The following is a 21,960-nucleotide window of genomic DNA, read 5'->3' as shown; positions in this document are numbered from 1 at the left end:
AAATCCCGTTGGCTATTAAATCGCAGAGGAAAAAAAGCTAGCTTAACCTGCGAGTGACGTCACCATCCGGAAGTTTTGTGTGTGTGTTTTTAAAAGTGTTTTAAATTTTTCAAACTGAAATGGAGTTCATCAGTGTGGTGGTGTTTCTGAGTGTGTGGTGTTTCACTGTGCCAGCCTCAACACAAAACAGTAAGTGTCAAGAAGTTTGTTGAAATTTAATTACATTTTTTTTTCATTTATTTATATAGTTTCTTCTTTGACAGTAAGAAGCAGAACACCAACAGTCTGTTAATGTAAACAAGTCCTAATACTTAGTTTTTGACCTTCATTATATCAAATTTTGTCTGTAATACTTTTGAGTTTTTACCTTAAATAATATGTAATGCTGAATTGGATTGTAATTTGTTTATTTCAAGCAATCAAAACAAAAATCAAACTAAAGCAATCGCCAGATAAATATCTATACATTATATTACTAAAAATATTCGCTCACCTGAAGTGCCATACTATTCCTAACCCCTAGAGTTGTCACAAATAGACAGCTGGTTCCAAGTGCAGCAGGTTTATTAGTTCAGACAAGAACTAAGCACACCTAAAAGTCCGCAAAACTAGATCGGGGTGAGACAGGCAGAGGTCAATCACGAGCATGAGAACAACAAAGAGGAGACTTGAGGGTTGGGGCAGGCGGCAGGAAATCAGAGATGAAGTAGGGTCAGAAACAGAAGATCAGGTCCAGATAGAAACACTCAGTAATGCAGGCAGGGTGGCACAAACAATACTTCACACTGAGAGAGGCTCTGAGCAGAAGTATCGTGGGTTGATTGTCAATAGCTGTGTTTACATGTGCAAAATCTTCTAGATGGGATCAAAGATCAGATTAGAATAGAACTGTGCACATAGATCCTTAAAAACTTTATCCAATTGTAATAAATGTTTCCATGCGCCACATGGTTGATCAGAATAAATCATTTTGACATGCACAGAACTGTCTGAAGTGCCAGAAATGGTCGTAGAAGAAGAAATAGCGAGTTCCGTTATAAACAAACAAGATGCTGTATAGAGCAAGATGATACCCTGAATGTGCTTTCATTATTATTCATAATATTCTTAAGTGATTGTTCACTCATAATTTTCTGAATCCGTGCAGCAATGCAGCAAGGTGCGTCTTGGCTGCATGTAAATATGTGGGAATAGCATCAGCCTTTATTTTGTCTGGACGTGATAGGAAACATGAATTTACGTGATTTTTTGCACAGTTTCAGAGGACAGAGAAGCGGCATTCCGCATTCAAACCGACCTGAAGCCGCTCAGAGAGACAGTTCTCCCGGGAGACACGGTTTTCTCGAATTTTGCAGCTCACTCGCGCAGAGCAGCCAAACAGACTGTGGTCCCATTTTGTTCTGATAGAGCTGACAGTTGACTGTGGAATATTTAGGAAGCTGCATGACTGGATTTGTTGCACAGATGACACCCTATGACCCTTCCACGCTGGAATTTACTGAGCTCCTGAGAGCGGCCAATTCTTTACAATGATTGTAAAAACAGTCTGAGTCCTGTTTTATAAACCTATGGCCGAGTGATTAGGACACCTGATTCTGATCATTTGGATGGGTGAGCCAATACTTTTGGTAATATAGTGTATCAAACTTAGGTTAATAGGTCATGAATTGATTTGAAAATAAATACAATCATTCTCATAGATCCACATAGTCATTTAAATAAAGAAATTATTATTAATCTTAAATTGACAGATTAGATCTTATACATACAGGAATTTACACATTCAATCCATTACATATTAAGTTTGTTGTTGTTTAGGTATTCACAAGTTTTCATCTGGGCAAAATCTTTGAAAAATATCTTTTAAAATTAATTTAATTCATAGAAAAGTGTCCACAATGAAAATTTTAACTGATGCACTGTCCTATAATCATACTTTTATTCTAGAAGCTTATGAAGAAAAATAACCTAAATGTTTGTGCATTTGGTAAATTAAGAATGCTTTGATATACATTTATTTTTTTATTCCGATATTTGTAACTCAAAAGGAAACTTTTTTTTTTTTTAACTTTTGGAGTTTTTTCTGTTTGTTTGTTTTTTACCCATAATAATCATTGCTTTTTATGCTACACTTGAAGGCAGAATTAGTTCATAGTTGTTTCTTTTATTTCATGATCCAATCTGATCTATTCGGAGAATATTTACATTTCCATTCATAGATTTTAGGACAGTTTACTGATGAAACATTATGGTATTAACATGTTTAATAATTATAGTTTAACATTTGCAAACGTTTTGACTGTTGTACTTTTTAAACATTCTCTAAAACAACTTTCTAGTGAAAAATAGACACTAAACCTAAAAAAAACCTTGAAAACTAAAACGACAGTATTACACTATTAAAAGCCTGAAATGTTTGTTTGCTCTTGTTCAGGTTGTGGGCGGCGACCACTTGTAGGACCCCCTGGCATGTCCCGCATAGTGGGTGGTCGAGAGGCTCTAGAGGGGGCATGGCCTTGGCAGGTCAGCATCCAGATAAATTCAAAGCACCACTGCGGCGGAACAATCCTCGACCCCCACTGGGTTCTCACAGCCTCACATTGCTTCCACAAATACCTGTAAGAATAACATTCCCACCTGCCTGCCCCAAGCACACATAGCAGTTTTGTGCTTGTCACTGTCTTTCTGCTTATTAGAAGTACACAATTATTTGACAAACTTGAAAAACACCAACAGAACTTGAGCATCATCATTTTTAAACAATATGTCAAACTCTACTTAACTTTAATGAAAAATCACTATTTTCATTATTATAATTTGAATAATATATACTTTATATATGTCATCTATCATGAGATAAATGCTAGAAGAACATGTAAAAAGCACCACAAAGAGAATTGTGATCAGAGTGGGTCTTTAAGGTCACAAAGCGTTTGTACTGCATAGATTGTGTAGAGTAGTGTTGTTTCCTGTTCAGGAACAGTTGAGGTAACAGTGTTGTGGGTGTCCAGGAAGACCAAGTACCGTAAGAATGTTGTGTAGTAAGGTGCATCCTAATTAAAATCTCTTGTATATGGAGTTTGTTTAGGTTTTCTGGGTAAATGGAGAGAAAGCCAGAGTTGAACTGACTCTCCTGCTGTGTTCAGACAGATCGTCAGAAGTTATGTTCGCGTGGTGGCAGGACTTCACATGTGGTCAGATCCAGGAGCTCATTCTCAGATCCGCTCCATCAGTGAGATGAAAGTGCACGAGGACTACGACGACTTCACATCTGACAGCGATATAATGCTGCTTCGTCTCAGCTCTCCTTTCAAATTTACCGACCACGTCCAGCCCGCCTGCACTCCTTACAGTGTGACCCATGAGGTCATCCTCAACTTCACCCACTGCTTCATCACTGGATGGGGGAGCTCCTCTTACAAAGGTTGGTGCAAGGGATGGCGGATTCTGCTGGATCCCTACAGGTGTTTAGTACACATACAGAGAGAGGACTCATAACTTTGTGACACCAGCAAATCATTTTAAATGGACGACTATAACAGGAAGGGTTACAATATGTATTTAAAGGGGAAAACATTTAGCAGGGATATGAAAAAAAAAGTATTTGGTGAAGCCTTAATCAGTGGTGAATTATTGATATGTGATTTTTTTCAGGTAAAATATCAGTTAAAGTGTTTTTCTTCCAGATACAGAGCATCTGGCCCAAACATGATTTATTCATGACTCAATAACATAGAAAGGCTGTCGTCTTGATGGTTCATTTTAGGAGGACAACCCCTGTTAGTAATTCATGACTTTTACCAACATTTTTAGTCATGGAGAAATCCATCAGAGCGAGGACTGCCTGGCTGGCAGGTCATTCTGAGAAATTAGATTGTTTAAGAATAAATGCTTCATTATCTGAGACGACACATGTTTTAAAAATGTGTAAAATGAAATGTTTTAAATCAAGATCTATCGATCTATTGTTATAATATATTATTCAATTATTATTATTATTATTAACCTGACAGTATTATAAGGCATTATTATATTCTTTTTTCATTCTGCAGTTGTGTGATAAAAAATGACTTTTTTTTCTGTTTCAGTTTTAGAGAGAACTAGATTTATATAATTTAAAATGTAACAACCACTGTGGCATTTTTTAAATAAATGATGTGTTCGGGCAAGAAGTTTGTCATAGGCTGTATATCTGAAATTGACAATAATGAGTCCAAATGTTTAAGGTACTACTTATAATGTGTAGTAAAGAAAATCAGTCATTACTTTATCATCCTCCAGTATTTATTAATCTCCAGAACTTCAGCAGATTTTGGTCACTTCATCCAAAAACAAACAACTTGAGACTCCAACTTCATACATTGATCCTTAAATGATATTCTGATGAGCAGATCATGAAGACTCCACCCTTTTATACTTTTGAGGTTTTAAAGATCTACTGCGATGAAATTTGTGTTTTTAACATGTTCCTCTTTCATTTTCTTTTTGGTGGAGGACATATATAAAGAAAATTATGTTTAAAATTTCATTTCTGAGTATTTTGTTATTCAATTCATTGTGAATCAGAAGCAGATTGTAAAAATGAAGAGATTTAAGTTCCCTGCTCATTCTGATGCATCCTCAAAAACTGTACGGCTGGAAAGCTCTGATATTCCTCGCCATTTTTGTTGCACCGATAATGTCTGGTTGGTGGTGTGAGGGGCTTTTGACAGGGAGGGGAAGGGGGCGGGGTTGCACCACGCTAACAGTCCTGCTCACAACTCAGAGGGAAATTTCTAATGAACTATTGCCGCTCCTAGAAAACAAGTTTCTAATTTTTGGCTAAAAACTGCACTGGGAACACATTTATAATTAATCAAAAGATGATCGAAATGTGTCTTTTAGCATGATTTAAAACTGTTTTTCTTTGTCTCATAAAGCTAAGAAAGTCAAACTAATTGATCAGCACTCTCTCTTTTCTGTACTCAGGCAGATTGATGAGTAATTTGCAGGAAGCTGAGGTGGAGCTGATTGACCAAAGAAGGTGTAACCAGCTCTCCTGGTATGGTGGCTTCATCACTGAGAACATGCTCTGCGCGGGACTGGAAAGTGGAGCGGCTGATTCCTGCCAGGTACTGTTCTGAGAAAGCCTCTTACACCTGCAGCATTGACCATCAGTAACAGGCTGCTGATGTTGGCGTCTGTTCAGGGTGACAGCGGAGGAGCCCTGCAGTGCTACAGTGAGAGTGATGACAGGTTTTATGTGGTGGGAGTGACAAGTTTTGGAGAGGAGTGTGGACTTCCTCGCAGACCTGGTGTGTACTCGCGAATCAGCCGGTTTGCGGACTGGCTGAAGGCGGTTCAGACAGCAGCAGCTGCGACTGCACACAGACCGAGTATAGCGCTGATCTCACCTCTGCTGAGCACAGCTCTGACGCTGCTCGGAAACATCCAATCAGGAATAAACGACTGAAGCCCAGATAGAGCCAAATGTTGAACGTTTTTATTTTCCACACTGGCATAAATATATATATAGTTTATGAACATTTATATTATTTGAAGATTCACAGTCTACCAGGTCATGTTAGTATTCTTTAGAGGACTTTAAACACCTACTCCAGTCATATTTTGATCTATCATAAAAACATTCCCACTGATCCTTTATTAACGTTTATGCTATTTTTAGCCAAAATCTAAAAACCTTTCTAGGACATAGTTTCTGCAGAGAAGTTCATTAGGAATTTGCCTCTGGGTTGTGACTTCTGTCTGTTGGTGTCGAGTAAGCTCACCCATATTTCTAGATATCCATCAGTTTACACTCTCTCCTGTTAGCTCACAGCCCCTCACAACCTCAACCTAACATTACCAGTGCAACATATAGTATCTATCCAGCCATAAAGCTTTTGAACCAGCTGGGATGAGGAAAACAAAGATGTACACGGATCTAGTTGTCCACAAGCAGATGCATCACAATGCAGCAGAGCAGGTAGCTTATGGCTTGTAGTTTCTACGTCACAAATGCAAACTTTTTCAAACTGTCAACTCCTGATTCACAGCAATTGGTATAAACTAATACTCAGAAATGCAATTTTAAGCTTAATTTTCTTTGAATATGTCCTCCATCATGAGAAAAATGCAACAAGAACATGCTAAAACCCCCATTTTCAACAGAGTGGGTCTGTAATGTATAATCAATTCCTCCAAAAGAAGCCTCTAATTTAGAAATGTGAATTTTTGCACAATCATTACAGTTTTAGCCAAACTTTTGTGATTTTTTTTTTGTCTTTTTCTTTAAGTCCTCATCATACATCCTTTTACAGCCTGCTTGTGTTTCTAAAACACCCGGTTCTGAATCACTATGAATAAGAGGATTTCATAGTAAAGGCCCAGCTGCAGACCCATTCAAGGTGTGTCCTGCTTTTGTGAAACAGTGGTTGGGACAGGCTCCAGCAACCATGTGACCAAAGCAACCAAAAGGAATTCAGCAAGTTTGGAAAATTGATTTATATGACTAAAATATGAAAGTATTATTCTGTTTACATAGAAAATACATAATCAAACCAGTATATTTGGTAAAAATGTACGTTTGGGATTTTATTGGTGGGTTACAATAGTAATTTTTACACATCAGGAATCTGCAAAAATAAGCAAAGAAATACTTATGAGCTCTCTTGTTTAAAGTAAAACACCTTTAAGAGTTTGTTTTCCCATCTTTTGTTGTTTTAATTCCTTCAAACTCTCAACTTCTTCTGCATCCAATCAACATCACATATAAACGCATGGATTGATATGGGTTTAATATTAAAGTTTAAGTATTATTCTTAATTATTTATGCTTTCAATGGGAACGGTGGACAGGAAGCTGTGGTTGCTCTGTCAGCAAAAACAAACCGATGTATGAATCATTGTGCCGTTGCAGTGTGGTTGCATCTTCCATGTTATTTGCAGAAATTAATCAAATTTCTTTTCAAAGAAAGCATGACAAATATTAACTTTGATGTGAGAAATAACCTCTTTAAACTGCACAGTCCATGTTAAATCCGTATTTTGTAATTAGTAACTACTTGCAAAGATTTCCAAACTCAATAGAAGAAACTGACTGGGCTGTGGCACCAAAATGATGTTGCATTTTTTGGAGATGAAGAGGAAACACTGCCCCCTGGTGGAAAGAAGCATCAGCTTCAGAGGAAGAAAAAACAAAAACAAGCAAATCTGACAAAGCATTCTTTTTATTTGACATAACATTTGACATTAGTTGACACATCCAATGACAGTGTGACAGTGTTGTCGTCAAGACAGGATATCGCACCATTGTCGAGTCCAGAGTGACTTTGTTGCAGTTTGAAGATGCATAGTGAACAGACAGCTGCAGAGGTATAAACTGTGGCCCTTGAGTTATTGTGTCTGTGAGAAAGCTTCCTTCGTTGTTACCTCACATTTATAGGTATTTTTGTGCTTAGAAAACAGCAGAGGTTTGAAGGTTTCTCACATCACAAGTTCAAAACTGAAGTTAAAGTTCAGACGGTAAAGGTAGGATATGTTTGGTTGTCACGGTTGCCTGCGTAGAGACTTTTCACCACATAAGGCTGATTAGAAGTGGTGACGAACAGTTATTTAAGATTCAAGGGGATGAGAATTTCTCACAAGTTTGAATCGATGAAAACTCTTTTCACACAAAACAAAGGCATCCAGGAAGAAGCCTTTGTGTAGATGACATTGGAGGACAAAATCTGTCAACAGTCCGTTATTTGAATAGCACCAATGTCTATTGAAAAGGCTTGAAAGCCAGGATGAAATTAGAAAACTTTATTAAAAGTGAAGTGAAACAGTAGCGACAAAGCAATTATCACACGGCTAACTTACTGGCTCGCATACATGTCCTCAGTGTCTGTCACTGAACGACAAACGGCTTCCAAATGAAGCCAGCGGTTTGCCAAAGTTGTGCAGCTCCAAATGCAAATTACATCAGGAAAATATTGATGAAAATCCTATAAAATATATTAAATACTAATCCTGCATGGGAAGAATACAATACAGTGGAGGCGACATAAAAAAGGGAAGTATTACAAAAAAAAAAGGTATTGATATTTTCTGTTTCTTACAAAACACAAAGCTTGTTTCACCATAAAAGCCAAATGTTACTGTAAAACTGAGAGCCTGCGTGCCCACATGTATTCCCTTATGGACAAACACATTAGATTTGGGGAAAGTGCAAATTGTTTTTGCCCCACTAATCTGTTCTTTTAGCAAAAGGATACCATTAAATGAAAAAAAGCAAAAAAAATTGTGTCAAGTATGAAAAATCTGTCAAGTTTTTATCTATAGACTCCATTTCCATGTACAGTCACACTAGTATTACAGTATTTACATTTTTTACCCTCATTTCTTTTGTCTTTTCAAGTGGATTTGACTGTTTTTAATTCACAGGTTTCTCATGGATTGTTCCTCTCTTATCTTTTCGATTTCAGTGATATCCAGAAGGACATGGAAAATCAAAAAAGATGTGACAACGTCAAACCTAAACATAAGACACATTTCAAATCTTAGGTTTTAAGTTGAGTTTGAACTTGGGGTTTGATTTCTCAAACATTCAAAGTGAAGAGTTTGAAACGGCAATATAAGTTCCACAGGTTAAATAAGGCAAAGTTCTCTCCTCACTTCTTTGTTGTTGGTTTTTTTTTAATCAACAGATCAAAACCATGAACGTCTTCAAGGTGAAAGGCACTGACCTGCCTTCTTTTGATACTGCGAAGTTATGAAACTTGTTCGACTTAAGAATAGAAACTCCACACAGTCTGAAATCTAGCAGGTTTTTTTTCTTTTGAAGATGGTCGATCATATCTGGGAAACTAGAAGGAAATAAAGAAACTTAAGGTCCATATACTTCTGTTTTGTCTTTTGAACATTTTCACAGATTGATGCTGAATTTGTGCTAACACATCACATCAACATGGAATGCCAGCGGCGCTGACGATTTGTGCCTCTCATAAAAGTCCAATGCAGTTACAGAGGTGTGCATAGGATCTGCAGGAGAAGAAACGCCCACTAAAACGTTCATCATAATCGATGATTGTTTCATCAAACAGAGTGAGCTTCAGAAATGTAGGGCTGTTTACTGTGATCCATCTGAATATTAAAACAGCAGGCAGGGAAAAAATGAGTGATCATGATGCTCTGTTAAACGTCTAAAACAAGAAACAGTCCAGCTGCGAACTGATCAGCCTCTGATAAAGCTTTTTTTTTTTTGTAAAACCAAAGGTTGTGTTTCAGAACAATGGTCACACATAGAAACTAATCTGACACTGAAATTTGACTGAAACTGGTTTTCTTTGGTCCTCTTTACACCTCACATTAACATGCAGTGATTCCAATGATACTATACAGATCAAGTCTGCAGACAGGATCCCATCAAGATCAAATTTAATGAAATTTCTCTCATAAAAACTGAGAACTACTAGTAATGATGTAAACATAACACTAAAACGTTGAGTTTTATTCCTTCAACACAATCAAGTTTCTAGCTCTTAAATCTGCTCTTATAACTTTTTTTTCCTGCAAAATAACAACTTAATCTCATGATTTGATGTGTTTTCTTACTTATCCTCTGTTATTAAGTAATGCAGAAATAAATTAGACATGCAACTATTGGAAACTCACATTTCAGGGATTTATCAAAACAAGTGTGTAAACCTACTGACTATTCAACTGGTGTCAATAAAGTTATTCCCTTTGAATACAATCCCAGAGGAGCATGTTAATGTCCAGGTGTATCTAGAGGCTTTAACCAGCCAGGTTAATTAAAAAACTTAAAAAAAATTGTAAAACTTGCAAAAATGTCCATTAAAAAAAAAGAAAAACTGCCCTAATTACCTTCATCCAGGTGGGTCAAATTACACCAGGTATTTATTTCCGATCAGATCAAACTGCTGTTTGTTTCTTCTTGTCAGCTCATTCAATTGCACTCTCAATTATTAACATGCACACCTAAACTCCAGGAGTCCCTGCAGATCCTTGTATGATAATGTTATTATTACCACTACCACAATCATACATTCTAACTAACTCTGCAATTTCTATTTGCACCAAAAATAAGGAATCGATCTCGTCTTTGCTCTCTGTATGTGCTTGAGTCCCACAGCAACAAAGGATTCAAGTGTTTTTTTTTTCTTCTTCAGATCGTTTTGTAAAACTGGATGTTGACACCAAGTCCTCTTACAATTACAGTAAATGACTGGAAGTGAGAACCACTGTGCACCTGGTAGGAAGATAGAGTCAGGACCTCCACTGTGGGGCTGGGGTCGCTGGTGGCACTTTAATACTGATGTGGATTTTCAAATTTTTTTTTTTCCTTTTTTTTGTGAAAGCAGCAGATAAAGGATGAGTGGGGCAGAATGTAGACTCGGACATTAAGTGCAAGGGAAGCAGGAAGTTCCAGTGAGCAACCCTGCCCTCGAGAACGGAAACGGTTTAAAAATAAAAAAAAATAAAAAACACAAAGCTATTGGGGTCAGAATGAAGAAAAGGGAGAAGGTTTCCTTTTGAAAAACAAGTCTTTAAAAACATGCTCGGGACAGCTGATGTAGAAGTGGAATGAATTTCTTCAACTTGCAGGACGTCGTCTCTTCAGAGGATTCTCTGTGAGCCTGGAGTGCAGCAATCGAGCGGGTGGAAGCAAAGAAGGAACCGTTTTTGAGAGGGAAGCGTGTCGTGACAGTCCCCACATTCCAACACGGTCTGGTCTTCTGACCGTGTGTCGGAGGCGTGATGTCGAGGATGTGACTCTTCAAACCCCATGCCCCTCCCCTCGTCTGTTCTGTTTCAGAGCACGGCTCAGCTTTCTGCATCAGTTTCTGAAATGTGTTCACATGTTGTAGGCCACGTAAATGGGGTCCAGTTGGTCCGCCAGGAAGGAGTCTCGCAGGTGCATTCTCTGCTTCTCCCCCCTGGAGTTGATGGGGATCACCCCGGGGTCCACGATGACCACCACCCCCACAATGAGGTGGTGCTCCTCCAGGACCACGTTGGTTACAAGTGGCACCAGGTCCAAGGCTTCCTGCTCTGATCCGCTTAGCTCTGCCACCACCACCAGCAGGTTGGTCCATGTAAACACAGCACTGCGGGGAAGAAGCTTCTGGTGAATCTCGCTGTTTGTGCAGCAAATGAGGTGAGGAAAAAAAATGAAAAATAAAAAAAGACACTGACCTCTCAGCAATGCTGCGGTGGGCTCGGGACACAGAAGTCTCAATATCGATGGGGTGATAACGCAAACCCCTCAACTCCAACGTTTCATCCAGAGAGCCCACCACAAACAAGGCATCATGGCGATCTGGAGCAGCAGAGAGAACAGTTATTACTATAGTAAGGAGTACTACAAAGAACATTTACCTAAAGAGTTTTCACAACTATTGTCCCCAATGAAATCATGTTCTTTATGTTCATTTTATAGGAAAACGCAAAGGAAGAAAGACCTGCCGATTTGCACTTGTACAACTTCATTTAAACTTGTTACGTCAAATCTCAGTTTAGGAACGATCTACTAGACTAAATGTTAAAGTCCCACTCCAATCATCTTTCATGTAATTGTTCAAAAGTTTGGGGTCACTTCCAAATGTTCCTATTTTTCCAAGAAAGGCACTATTATTTTTGTCAACTTTGAGCTAATAACATACACCTTATACACATTATTAATGTGATAAACAATTAAAAAATGACTGTTCAAACAGCAAATGTCTGATTTTGGTGTATTATCTTCAGCTCCTTAGCAATTTCTTGCAATGGAATAACCTTTATTTCCGGGAACAACAGCAGACAGTCGAGTTTCACAGGAAAGTTCTCTTTTTCTGGTCATTTTGAGCGTTTAACCGACCCCTCAAATCGGACGCTCCAGGTCAGGAACAGGCAACTCCAGGCCTCGAGGGCTGCTGTGTCTACATGATTTCCAGATATCCAAGCCCTAACCCACAACTGATTACCTGGTTCAGGTGTGTCCAGCCATTAGAACATGCCAGAGGAGGATATGTTGGAAAACATACAGGGATATGGCCCTCGAGGCCTGGAGTTGCCTGTCCCTGCTCCAGATACTCAAAGGAAGGTCTGTTTTGTAGCTTCTCTAACCAGTTAAACTGTTTTCAGCTGTGCTAACACGATTGCACAAGGTTTCTCTATTCATCTGTTAACCCTCTGACACAATGAGCAAACACAATGTACTATTAGAACACTGGAGTAACTTTTATGTCATATATACAAGCTTTTTCAAATGATATTTTTAATTTCTAACAACTTGAATAAAGAAATACTCAGAAAAATGCAATTTTGAGCTTAACTGTCATTATATATGTCCTCCATTATGAGAAAACATGTCACAAGAAGGTGTTAAAAACACAATTTTCATCAGTGTGGGTCTTTAATATTTACCAATTCACTAATTTAATAAAGTTCTGATTAGTTGCAGTTTGAGCTCAGCGTCCACTGAGCATGCTCCTACCTCCACTTGCATCCAGCAGCTCTGTTCTCTTGATGAAGCCCAGATACCCGGTTCTGGCCCACAGAGTCTGGGGATCTCCAAAGCTGAGTTTGGTATTGAAGTGGTCTGCCTGCAGGCTCTCCTCCCCATAGATGGTGTAGTAGCCGCTGGCATTGTGAGAGGCGTTCACCCAGATCTGAATGAATGGACATTTAGATGTTTTTAATATCAGTGTTTTAAGTTTCCTTTCTAAGATCAATGAAGAGAAGCAAAAAATGAAAAGCATTTTTAAATAAATACACGTGACAATAATTTTATGCAGTCAGTATCAGCTAGAAAATGAATGGCTTACAGCGACCTCTGAATAGTGACAAACAATCCAGTGTCTCCACTCACCTCGCCAAGATGTGAGTCTCCCAGAGGGCCTTTGGTTTCTGGGTTGACTATGATGACCCTGACTCCAGGCAGAATCTAGGAGGACAGATTCAGGTGAGATTTCAATTTAAAGTTCAACCCAAACACTTCATGAAGTCAAAAAGCGACTCTTACAGTGCCTGACTCCATAAGTGGAAGACTCTGTGGTGCCCCTCTTTCCACCAGCCTCACCCTGAAGGAAGAAAAATGCAATTTATAAATATCAAGGTGACCACTTTGATCTGAGTGAAAGAAAATGTTTCTTTTAAACAATTTACTGCATAACAGCTGTGTTCATACCTGTCATGACGCAAGGACTTCATATCAACATAGACAGTGGAGGGGTCAGGACCAGCTGTGCCCTGGAAGAACAGACAGGAAATATTAGAATGAAAAAGTAACTTAGAGCTGCTCCACAAACTCTGAACAAGTTAAAGCGAATCATTAGTGCGGAAACCAAGCAAACACTTGGTGACGTTTCACTGGTCTTAAACTAACCTGCAGGCAGATGGCTAGGTTGACCCTGGAGCCGAAGGCGGTGCTGACCGCCCGCGGCGACAGGCCGAGATCTTTAAAGAGCTTGGAGAAAGACTGAGAAAGAGCCAAGCGAGGACGCTCCTCTGCGATGACCACGCAGCTCCGCACGCAGGACAGATTCAGACCTCGTGTCTGCAAATAAACAGACAACAATTTAGTCAAATTGGACATCACAGGACAGTTTAATACACATTCAGCATAAACAAAATGCATGCATTTCCCTTAGTCACGAATGTTAAGATTGTAGACCGCTCGGCGAGCTCATAGAGCAAAACTGTTTATGAACATTTTTTTCTATACAGGTATGTTCCAAGTGGCAGGTCATAACAAGCACTTCACCAACCCTCCATGGGCCCGGACGACCCAAAAACCCACGGCACCCATATGGGTCAACACCCCGTATAGGTGTATGCGACTAAGGCTGTAACCCCTCTGCTCTCCTTAGCTTGTTTACATTAAAAGTGGGGTCATCTGGACCCCACAAGACATTGCGCTGAACTTTTTTTTATAATTGATTTTTGAGTTTCACTAATGTCCATGGCAGACATAGAATCCTGTCCACCTTTGTCCACATTTGTCATGGAAAGAATCACACATCAATATGAGGTTGGAGTCATCTGGACCCCAAAGAGAGTGAAAGGGTTAACCACAATTTGTGCCATTTTTTTCTGTTAAATGATTACAATCAGATTTTACTGCATAATCCTACTTCTAAAATTAAATAGTAAAGAATCAAACAGGTTCTCATTATTCACTTTTTAACGTGCGAAAAATTATTTTGAAGAACAAAATCCCAAAGCAGTTTCTGAATTTAATTTTAGACAGAACCACATGTGGTAAACTGCGTGAGAGCAACTCTGACCTTGAGCATCTCCGTCTGGGTTCCCAGACCTTTAGTGCAGAGCTCCATGACTGAGTAGGAGCAGAAGGTGTCTCTGATCTTGTACTGACTGAGCGTGCTCAACCACACCGCCAGTGAGCTCTCCAGCTCCATGGGAGGAATAAGGATGGACTGGTGACCTGAGTATACACTGGAGACAGACAGAAACACCTTTAACACCCAAGAATATTTACAAGAGTTATATGAAGAAAATTATTTTGCAGGCAGCTGATGAGCTACCTGGAGAGGCACCACAGGACGAAGCCCAGGCCACAGTAGGGGTCCAAGCAGATGGCTATTTGGCGTGATGAGTAAAGCTCACACTGCAGCTTAATGGAGCGGCAGAGAGTGCTGACGGCTGCATGAGACATCTAAAGAGAACACAAAGGCACAAGAAGAATGACCTCTTTAACCTCCTTAAGCACAGATGACTACATGTCTTTGGCTACCCGCTCCCCTTTCTCTTGTTGTAGATAAATATTTAGGCCAAAAATAAGGGCATCTGACAAACAGCTAGAAGGTATGATTTGGGTACGATAACTGGATACTGACCAATTGAACTCAAATGGCTAAATAATAAAAGAATACTGGTTTAAAAAATATTTAAATTATTTTAAAAAGTAATGATACATTAAAGTAAATCTTATTTTTTCCTAATTTGCCAGTCCCTTCCAATTATATATAAAAAAGGAACTATTGAGAGGGCTTTCTCTAAGCAGATAAAGTTGAATAGTCACTCATGACCTTTGCATTTCATCTGCCCACAGGTCAGAAGAATCAGACATGTCAATCCACACAAAATCATAAAATTCTTACTAAGAAAAGTTTCCCATCCTTAATATAACAGAGCAATAACAGAAATTATAAAATAAATCTGTAGTAAATAAAGTAGGCATTTATTTTTTTTTCTTAATCATTTTTGAGTCTCTAAAGTAAGTAAAAAAAAAGGATTAGGACTTTACTAAAGCCATAAACTAGATTATTGCAGACTTCAGTTTGGAGTTTTATAAAATAAAGTAGAGTAGAAACATATTTGTTAAAATTTAGTTTCTGCAAGCTAATTTCTGAAAAATCTTATTTTTCAAGGAGGCAGTTCCCACTCAGGGGTTTGTTTTCTAAATGTTTTTCAGTTTTTATTTTTGTGCACTTATCACTGAAATTTTCTTTATATATGCACAAATCTTTTTGTGCATAATGACATGTTTCATATTATATTGTTAAATTTCTTTTTGCACTGGGACAGTGACTGCTTCAATTTTATTGTTAATGTGGACAGTGACAATAAAGGCATTTCTATCCATCTTTGGAAAAATGTCACTCCAACTAATTAAAAAAAAATCAGATAGAATTAATACACTCTAATGTGTGTATTAATTATATCCATTGAAAATTGAAATAGATTTAGGGAATTGGTAAAAAAAGGAAAAAAAGTCAGTTGTTAAATAACAAATTTAAATAGTATAGCAGGAATCAAACCTATTTCAGCAGCATTTTCAAAACAGATCATACAATACTGAAAGATTTCCCTTTAACTGTATGTTTTCTGCCAATCAGATCAAATTTTTTACACGTAAAGATTCACTAAAGCAAAAAGAGCATCAACAGTGAGTTTGATTTTTCAAGGACTTCTGGCTATACTGTATAAAATTATTTAAAAACAGTGGGATACACTGGATGCATAACTTACCTTGACTCCAGTCAGCATCCCTGTGGTGGAAACGCTGAAATCCAAGTACGCCAGCATCTCTGCTGTAGGGGGTTTATAGATTTGCGGGGGCCTTTTCCTGGGGAGATCATCTGGGAATACAGAGAAGAACATTTTTTAATACAATTACTCCTATTAATCTAGCAACTTACTGTAAGGAGGATTTTGTACTTAGTGACTGTGGTGAGTGGGATGACAAAAACAGCATTACATTAAGCACTATAATGACATTATGAACCCCCCTGTTGCATTATTTACTAAAAAAATAAGTTTCCTTTGTGACTTTCTAAAAGATCTGAGACACCTAGTGACTAAAAACAAGAACTTTTCAGAGATACACTAGCTTATGTTCAGAGCCTGATCATTACAAACAACAATGCATTTAAAAAGATGCATTTATCAGTTCACTTATTGCAAAAAGCTTCCATAGTTTTCTAAAAGAGCAGCACCTGTGTCTATTATTGTTGGCCACGTCTTGACATTGACGCTGGCAGCTGCCTCTCTGGACCTGAGGATCCTCATGAGAGGCTGAGTGGTGAGGATGCAGGCTGCTTTGCTCACCTGTAACACAAACACACCTTCACTGAATCAGCAGGTTTTAGCACACAACATTTCAACAGTGAACCATCATTAAAAAGATATCTATAGAGGATATTCAGACAAAGCAATTAGATTGAATTCATTTCAAACAAATTAATGGTTCTTCTCTCTAGAAATCTGATCCATCAACCAGCAAGCTATGATTGGTGAAAGCACTGTAGTGACTGTATGTGATTCTTTGAGATGACGGAGTGAACTCACATCGATGATCATTCGGACAGTGGGCAGAGTAGCAGCCAGGTTCTGAGGGTGTGGCGGCCTCACTGTCACAGGGATGACCCCAGCGTAGAGGCAGCCGTAGAAGGCAGCTATCAGATCAATACCTGACAAAAAAAACATAAGATCTCATTTGCAAAGTGCGCTAAACATATTTTGCCACATCTTCCTCTTTCAGTGGAAATGAATGCAAAAACTATGAAGTAGTTTTGAAAGTTCTGTGTGCTAACCTGGGGGATAAAGCAGCACCACGTTGTCTCCTGTGTTAAGGCCTCCTCTTTCTATCAGGGTCGCTGTGATTTTCTCAGCTCTCTTGTGAAGCTGTGCACAAGTGGCTGTGCACACTGGCAGCCCCTACAGGACATAAAGTGGAGGTACAGATCAACTTATGTTAAAGTCATAGGAATTGTGCCAGAATTGATTATGACTTTTAAAGAACAAGAATGAGTCAGAATGGCTGATTCTGTACCTTTGCATTCAGCAGCACGTAAAGGACATGATCAGGATCAGTTTGGGCCCGCCACTGCAGCGCTTCAGACAGGAACTGGTGCTGAGGAAGCAAAGAAATGAGTAGCCGTGTCATAAAAATGTGAGGACTTAACCAAGAGTTTAAGTACAACACTCAAAAAATAAAACAAAAACAGTTAAAACATTTAAAATAAACCCCTTCTCAAAGCCAAAATAAGCTTTTTGACAATTTCACACAAACAGAAAAAAGTCATAACATTTTACAGCATCTCAAAAAAATTCAGTGACGTCTTTCATCTCTCACACAAATACAGAAAAAAAAAAATCACAAAAGAAAAGCGAACAGAGAGACCCAGAGAATCTTTTTGCCAAGTCAAGAGTCATGGAGGGACATTTATAACTGGAAAAAGGGGCATTGAAGCCTAAGAGTCAAGAAAACTTTGTAGAATTTATCATTTGATTTATATTTCTGAGATTATTTAAATATAAAGAGGTATATTCAATGTTAGTTTTGAAGTGAAAATCCAATTCTTTTTTTTAAACCATGGGGCAAAAAGTGGAGAAGACAGGACAGAACATGTAAGCAAACAGTTCCTTTACGGGCAGAAGACGGCTGAACATCGGGCAGTAAAGAAGAAGAAGAAGAAGAAGGAGAAGGTATAGATGAAGGGAGAGGAAAAAAGGGAGCATGTATTCTGGACACCAACAAAGTAGAGAGCAGCCTTGCTGACGCATTTTAAAGCACAGGTCAGTTATCCTTTGTGTCAGCCACTCAATCAGCCAAACATGTGGTATTCTGAATCAGAGGGGCATCACAAAGATGACCCTCCTGAACCACTCATCAAGCCATGCTACAAGAGGAAGAATCACAGCGAAGACAGCAGGCAGAGGTGCACACCAATAGAAAAACTCTTTCTTTTTAACGCAGTCCTGCAAGTAAAATTTGCCTAATTTGTCCATCAGGCTTGGTTCCTGTGAATGGCGGCGTACATGTGTGGACCCCTGCTGTCAGAGGAGCCACCCTCAACAGTCATCTCGCCATAAGCTGCAGAAGCACATGTGACCGACAGAAGCTGCATAAGCACAGACAGGTAGGGGCCGAACTTTAGCCTTACCATCATGGTGGGCCACATACAGAGCTAAAGCCCAAATCAAGTAAAACAACAAGAGAGATTTGAGAAGACATCAGCATGCAAGGAAGCCTCACACCAAAGGTCATCTCTAGCTTGGCAAACACATTAAAAATGACCAGTTTATTTAAAGACCAACTCCGATGAGAAACTGTGTTTTTAACATGTTCTTGTGGCATTTTTCTGATGGACATGTATTAAGAAGTTAGGCTCAAAATTGTATTTCTGAGTATTTCTTTATTGAAATTGTTTTGAATCAGAAGCAGACCAAAAAATGCCAATCAGCGGGCCACAAGCTCCCTTTTACACTTCATTCTGATACATCCAAATAGATCCACGTGCGTCTTTGTTTTCCATTTTTGTTGCACCACTAATGTTAAGTTGGTGGTTGTGAGGGGCTGTAAGCTAGCAGGAGAGCGTGTAAACAGATGGATGACAGGTAGTGAGGCAGGCTTGCTCCATGTCAATCCCCCTGCCCACAACAAATCATGTCCTAGAAATTAATACAGGCTTTTTTGGGTCTAAAAATGACAATTATAATTAAAAGACCACTGGGAAAGCTTTTACAGTAGATCAAAAGGTCATCGGAGTGGGACTTTAAAGAGATTAGTGAATTTAGGTGCTTTAAAACTGTAGATTTATCTGTTATAACTTGGTTAAATTACACATTAGTTAAAAACGACTGTAATGTATTTTTTAACCAAGCTTAAGAAAAAAAATATTGATTTTTTCTGCTTTACTGATCTTTCCAAATTAACTACAAAAACAACAATTTGGCAAATATAAAAGTCAACCAAAGTTGTGTTACAAGTAAACATCTCTTAGTCTTACAAATGTAACTATTTAACAAACCACTCATTCTAAAGTCATGGTTAACTCTCCCGCTCAAACGCATTACATCATTTTATTCAAAGTAATGCTGTATGGTACCTTTCGAATCAGATCCTGGTCCTCCACCGTGCCGAGCTCTCTGCCGATAGCCTGGGCGATCCTCTTTCCTGCCACCAAGTTCCCCACCAGCATGGAAGCAGGACCGACGTCCACTGAGCAAAAATAAATACAGTTTTACCAATGATTACCTGCAGCTGGGACAGTAAAACACTCAATTTGATAACAAACTAGGCTTACACAATAAATCGTGATTTCATCTTATGCAATACGTGTATCGCAAAAAATGACATAAATTACAATAAATGGTCATTTTAAATGTTTACACACATCCTAAAACAATATCAATATCAGAAATCTGTGACTTTAGCCAGGATTTTTTGTGTTTTCCTTTAAATTAAAAAAATGTAGATTGGTTTGTTGGAAAATCTTATTCTTGTTTTTATAAAATTACACCTTAAACTTTTTGTCTATTTGGTAAAAACAGTTTGTTAAACATTTTTGTTGCTTTTATAGCAAAATGAATCCCATTTTTCAAGACGGAACTTTTTGTTTTTACATGATTTTATATATAGGGTGTAAATATAGAAAAATGACAAAATAAAGATAGTGTTACATAGGTATGGTTGTGCTGATTGAAATGATACCAAATAATCAAGCAGGTAGTCTTTCAAATTCAAAATATAGAAGTAAATTCAAAATTTGACAAAAATAGAGTTTTAGCCCATAGGTTCCAAAAGGTTTAAATTAAACGTTTTAAAAGTACAATTTTGCGCATGATTTCATATTGTGATTATTTGCAGATAATAAGTGGCTGGCAAATATTTTAACCAAAAGAAAAAAAGTGATTACTCACGATTAATTTTTTCCAAATTTGCGATCAATTTGTTTTTTTTAATCGATTCCTAGCCATACTTTTAACACATTTGACCAATTGACCCTTCACATCATTGACCAATCATATAGAGCCCTTTTATGTTAAAATGTCAACTTCCTATGTAGACGAGAGTCATTTGGAGGATAAGTTGCGTTGATTTTTGTTTAAATAAAAATGTTTCAGTGAAACTGAAATGATGAGTTAGTTGTTTTTTGTTTTGCTATTTGTTGATGTATCGCAAGTCATATTGTCATGGCAATATTGATTGCTAATATTGCACACTGCAAGTTTTCCCCATATTGTGCAGCCCTATGACAAAACCAATTTTTTGCTTTTTTTGTGGTCAGGATCAACAGTGCATGAAAAAATGTATTTTAAAATGCAGTCTAATCCTTCTTCTTCTTTTTTTATAAATAAAGCATAAACTGCAGTAGTAATTCCTGCCAAAAATTTCGCAGGAGGCCCTTTCAGACCTCTGATGAACTCAACCATCAAGTCTAAGACAAGAAAAGTTCGTTTTTCACAAGCCAAAAGAAGTTTTCATTAACAATCCCGGTTTTAACTACAACCAACACATTTATTCAAAAATAAATCCCTCATTGTTTAGGAGTAAAAATTAATATTTTAACAAAACTTCACAGTCACATGTGCTTTTTGAACGTTAGCCAAACATTCAGAGGAATCTGACTGAGGGTAGCACTAAAATGACGTTTATTGATTATACCTCGAAACCCAGAGGTACATCCTTATTCTATCCAAATGGACAATGGCTAAGAGAACAATTACTTAATATATCATTTCAATAAAACTGGTGATGTAACTAGTAGGTTTTTAAAAGACCTATTTACCAATTTAAATAAATCTTTGTAGAAATATTTTCATTTTGGAGCAAAACTTGATTCAACACAAACATGAAGGAAACTGAAAATACCTGTGAGGTTTCATCATGTTGCATTACATCACCGTTTCATCCAAGTTTCAACTTTTTCCATGAAACCGGTCTAACTGGGTTAGCTGCATAAACACACTGTTCAGAACAAAACCGCCGTTGTTCACAGAAGTAAACAATCTGAGCAGACGCTTCAGCTCACTCTGAATGTTGGAGCTTGCTGGTATATTTTATGGTTCACTTTTGATGCACTTTCCTTTTCATTCTTGTAGAAAGTAGTAAGCTTTAATGATAGTTTAACGTTTACAGTACAAAAGTACATATGTCTGACATTGTTTATTTATTAAGGCTCACCTGGCTGTTTCTGCCGTGGTTTGGGCATGTTTGTCACACAGGTGTGTGGGCACATTAGGATGTTGCAGGGGTGCAAATTTCCATCCAAAAAGTTCTGCTTGGTGTCATAAATCTGGATTCCTCCCAGTGGAGTCTTTGGGAGGGTGTTGGCCGGGACAAGGGCAAGGCAGTAAAGGCCGACCTGGTGGATGCTGTCAATGGCCTTTCAGAGGAAAAGGTGACATGATTACATGGAAGCAAAATAAACAGAAAAGCACATTTTGTAAAAAAAGAGGTTTTTACCATTCATTTGCATGATAAATACAAAATATGAAATATGAATACGAAAAACTATTGTAGGTATTTTCTAAATGATTTGACATACCTGCAGAACTCGACTCATCCACTGGAAGCTGTCCTCCTCACTAGCATCAGGCCTCTGCTCTGCCACAATCACTATCCTCTCATCATAAAACACCGTCACTGAGAACACAGCAATCCTGCAAAGATTGAAAGGATTTTGCTGTTTAACTACCAAAACAAATTTTTAAAAAGTGCTATCTGTGAAGATAAAAAGTGCAA

At 38.1% G+C, this 21,960-nt stretch overlaps 2 protein-coding genes across 7 annotated transcripts in view; one reads left to right on the top strand and one right to left on the bottom strand.

Annotated features, from left to right (window-relative positions):
* Positions 1-67: 67 nt before the first annotated feature.
* Positions 68-5,470, top strand: LOC112159072 (transmembrane protease serine 11D). Of its 3 annotated transcripts, none has more exons than XM_024292909.1 (5): positions 68-189; positions 2,435-2,523; positions 3,151-3,424; positions 4,969-5,111; positions 5,189-5,470. In XM_024292909.1, the coding sequence occupies exons 1-5, from the start codon at positions 120-122 to the stop codon at positions 5,450-5,452; spliced, it is 840 nt and encodes a 279-aa protein (XP_024148677.1). In that variant the 5' UTR covers positions 68-119; the 3' UTR covers positions 5,453-5,470. The 3 variants fall into 3 exon arrangements, with proteins under 3 accessions (XP_024148677.1, XP_024148678.1, XP_024148676.1); XM_024292910.1 differs by having other exon boundaries at positions 2,435-2,618; XM_024292908.1 differs by having other exon boundaries at positions 2,435-2,618; positions 3,147-3,424.
* A 1,719-nt stretch (positions 5,471-7,189) lies between these two features.
* Positions 7,190-21,960, bottom strand: part of dip2ba (disco-interacting protein 2 homolog Ba) — a 44,738-nt gene continuing 29,967 nt past the window's right edge. For 2 of the 4 annotated variants that reach the window (XM_024294063.2, XM_024294064.2), the window contains 18 exons: positions 21,764-21,878; positions 21,400-21,601; positions 19,322-19,434; positions 18,377-18,400; positions 17,263-17,343; positions 17,024-17,147; positions 16,779-16,900; positions 16,427-16,538; positions 15,960-16,069; positions 14,513-14,643; positions 14,255-14,423; positions 13,354-13,524; positions 13,156-13,217; positions 12,991-13,048; positions 12,838-12,912; positions 12,463-12,637; positions 11,181-11,304; positions 7,190-11,092 (listed from right to left, as the gene is read on the bottom strand). In XM_024294063.2, coding sequence (XP_024149831.1) covers positions 10,840-11,092; positions 11,181-11,304; positions 12,463-12,637; positions 12,838-12,912; positions 12,991-13,048; positions 13,156-13,217; positions 13,354-13,524; positions 14,255-14,423; positions 14,513-14,643; positions 15,960-16,069; positions 16,427-16,538; positions 16,779-16,900; positions 17,024-17,147; positions 17,263-17,343; positions 18,377-18,400; positions 19,322-19,434; positions 21,400-21,601; positions 21,764-21,878 — 2,221 coding nt within the window. In that variant the 3' untranslated portion in view covers positions 7,190-10,839. The remainder of the gene's footprint in view (positions 11,093-11,180; positions 11,305-12,462; positions 12,638-12,837; positions 12,913-12,990; positions 13,049-13,155; positions 13,218-13,353; positions 13,525-14,254; positions 14,424-14,512; positions 14,644-15,959; positions 16,070-16,426; positions 16,539-16,778; positions 16,901-17,023; positions 17,148-17,262; positions 17,344-18,376; positions 18,401-19,321; positions 19,435-21,399; positions 21,602-21,763; positions 21,879-21,960) is intronic. The other 2 variants (XM_024294065.2, XM_024294066.2) reach the window with 1 other exon arrangement.

Source organism: Oryzias melastigma, linkage group LG7 (assembly GCF_002922805.2).
Source record: "Oryzias melastigma strain HK-1 linkage group LG7, ASM292280v2, whole genome shotgun sequence".
NCBI lineage: Eukaryota > Metazoa > Chordata > Actinopteri > Beloniformes > Adrianichthyidae > Oryzias > Oryzias melastigma.
The sequence above is the reverse complement of the archived record's forward strand: the minus strand, read 5'-3'. Positions and strand labels throughout refer to the sequence as shown.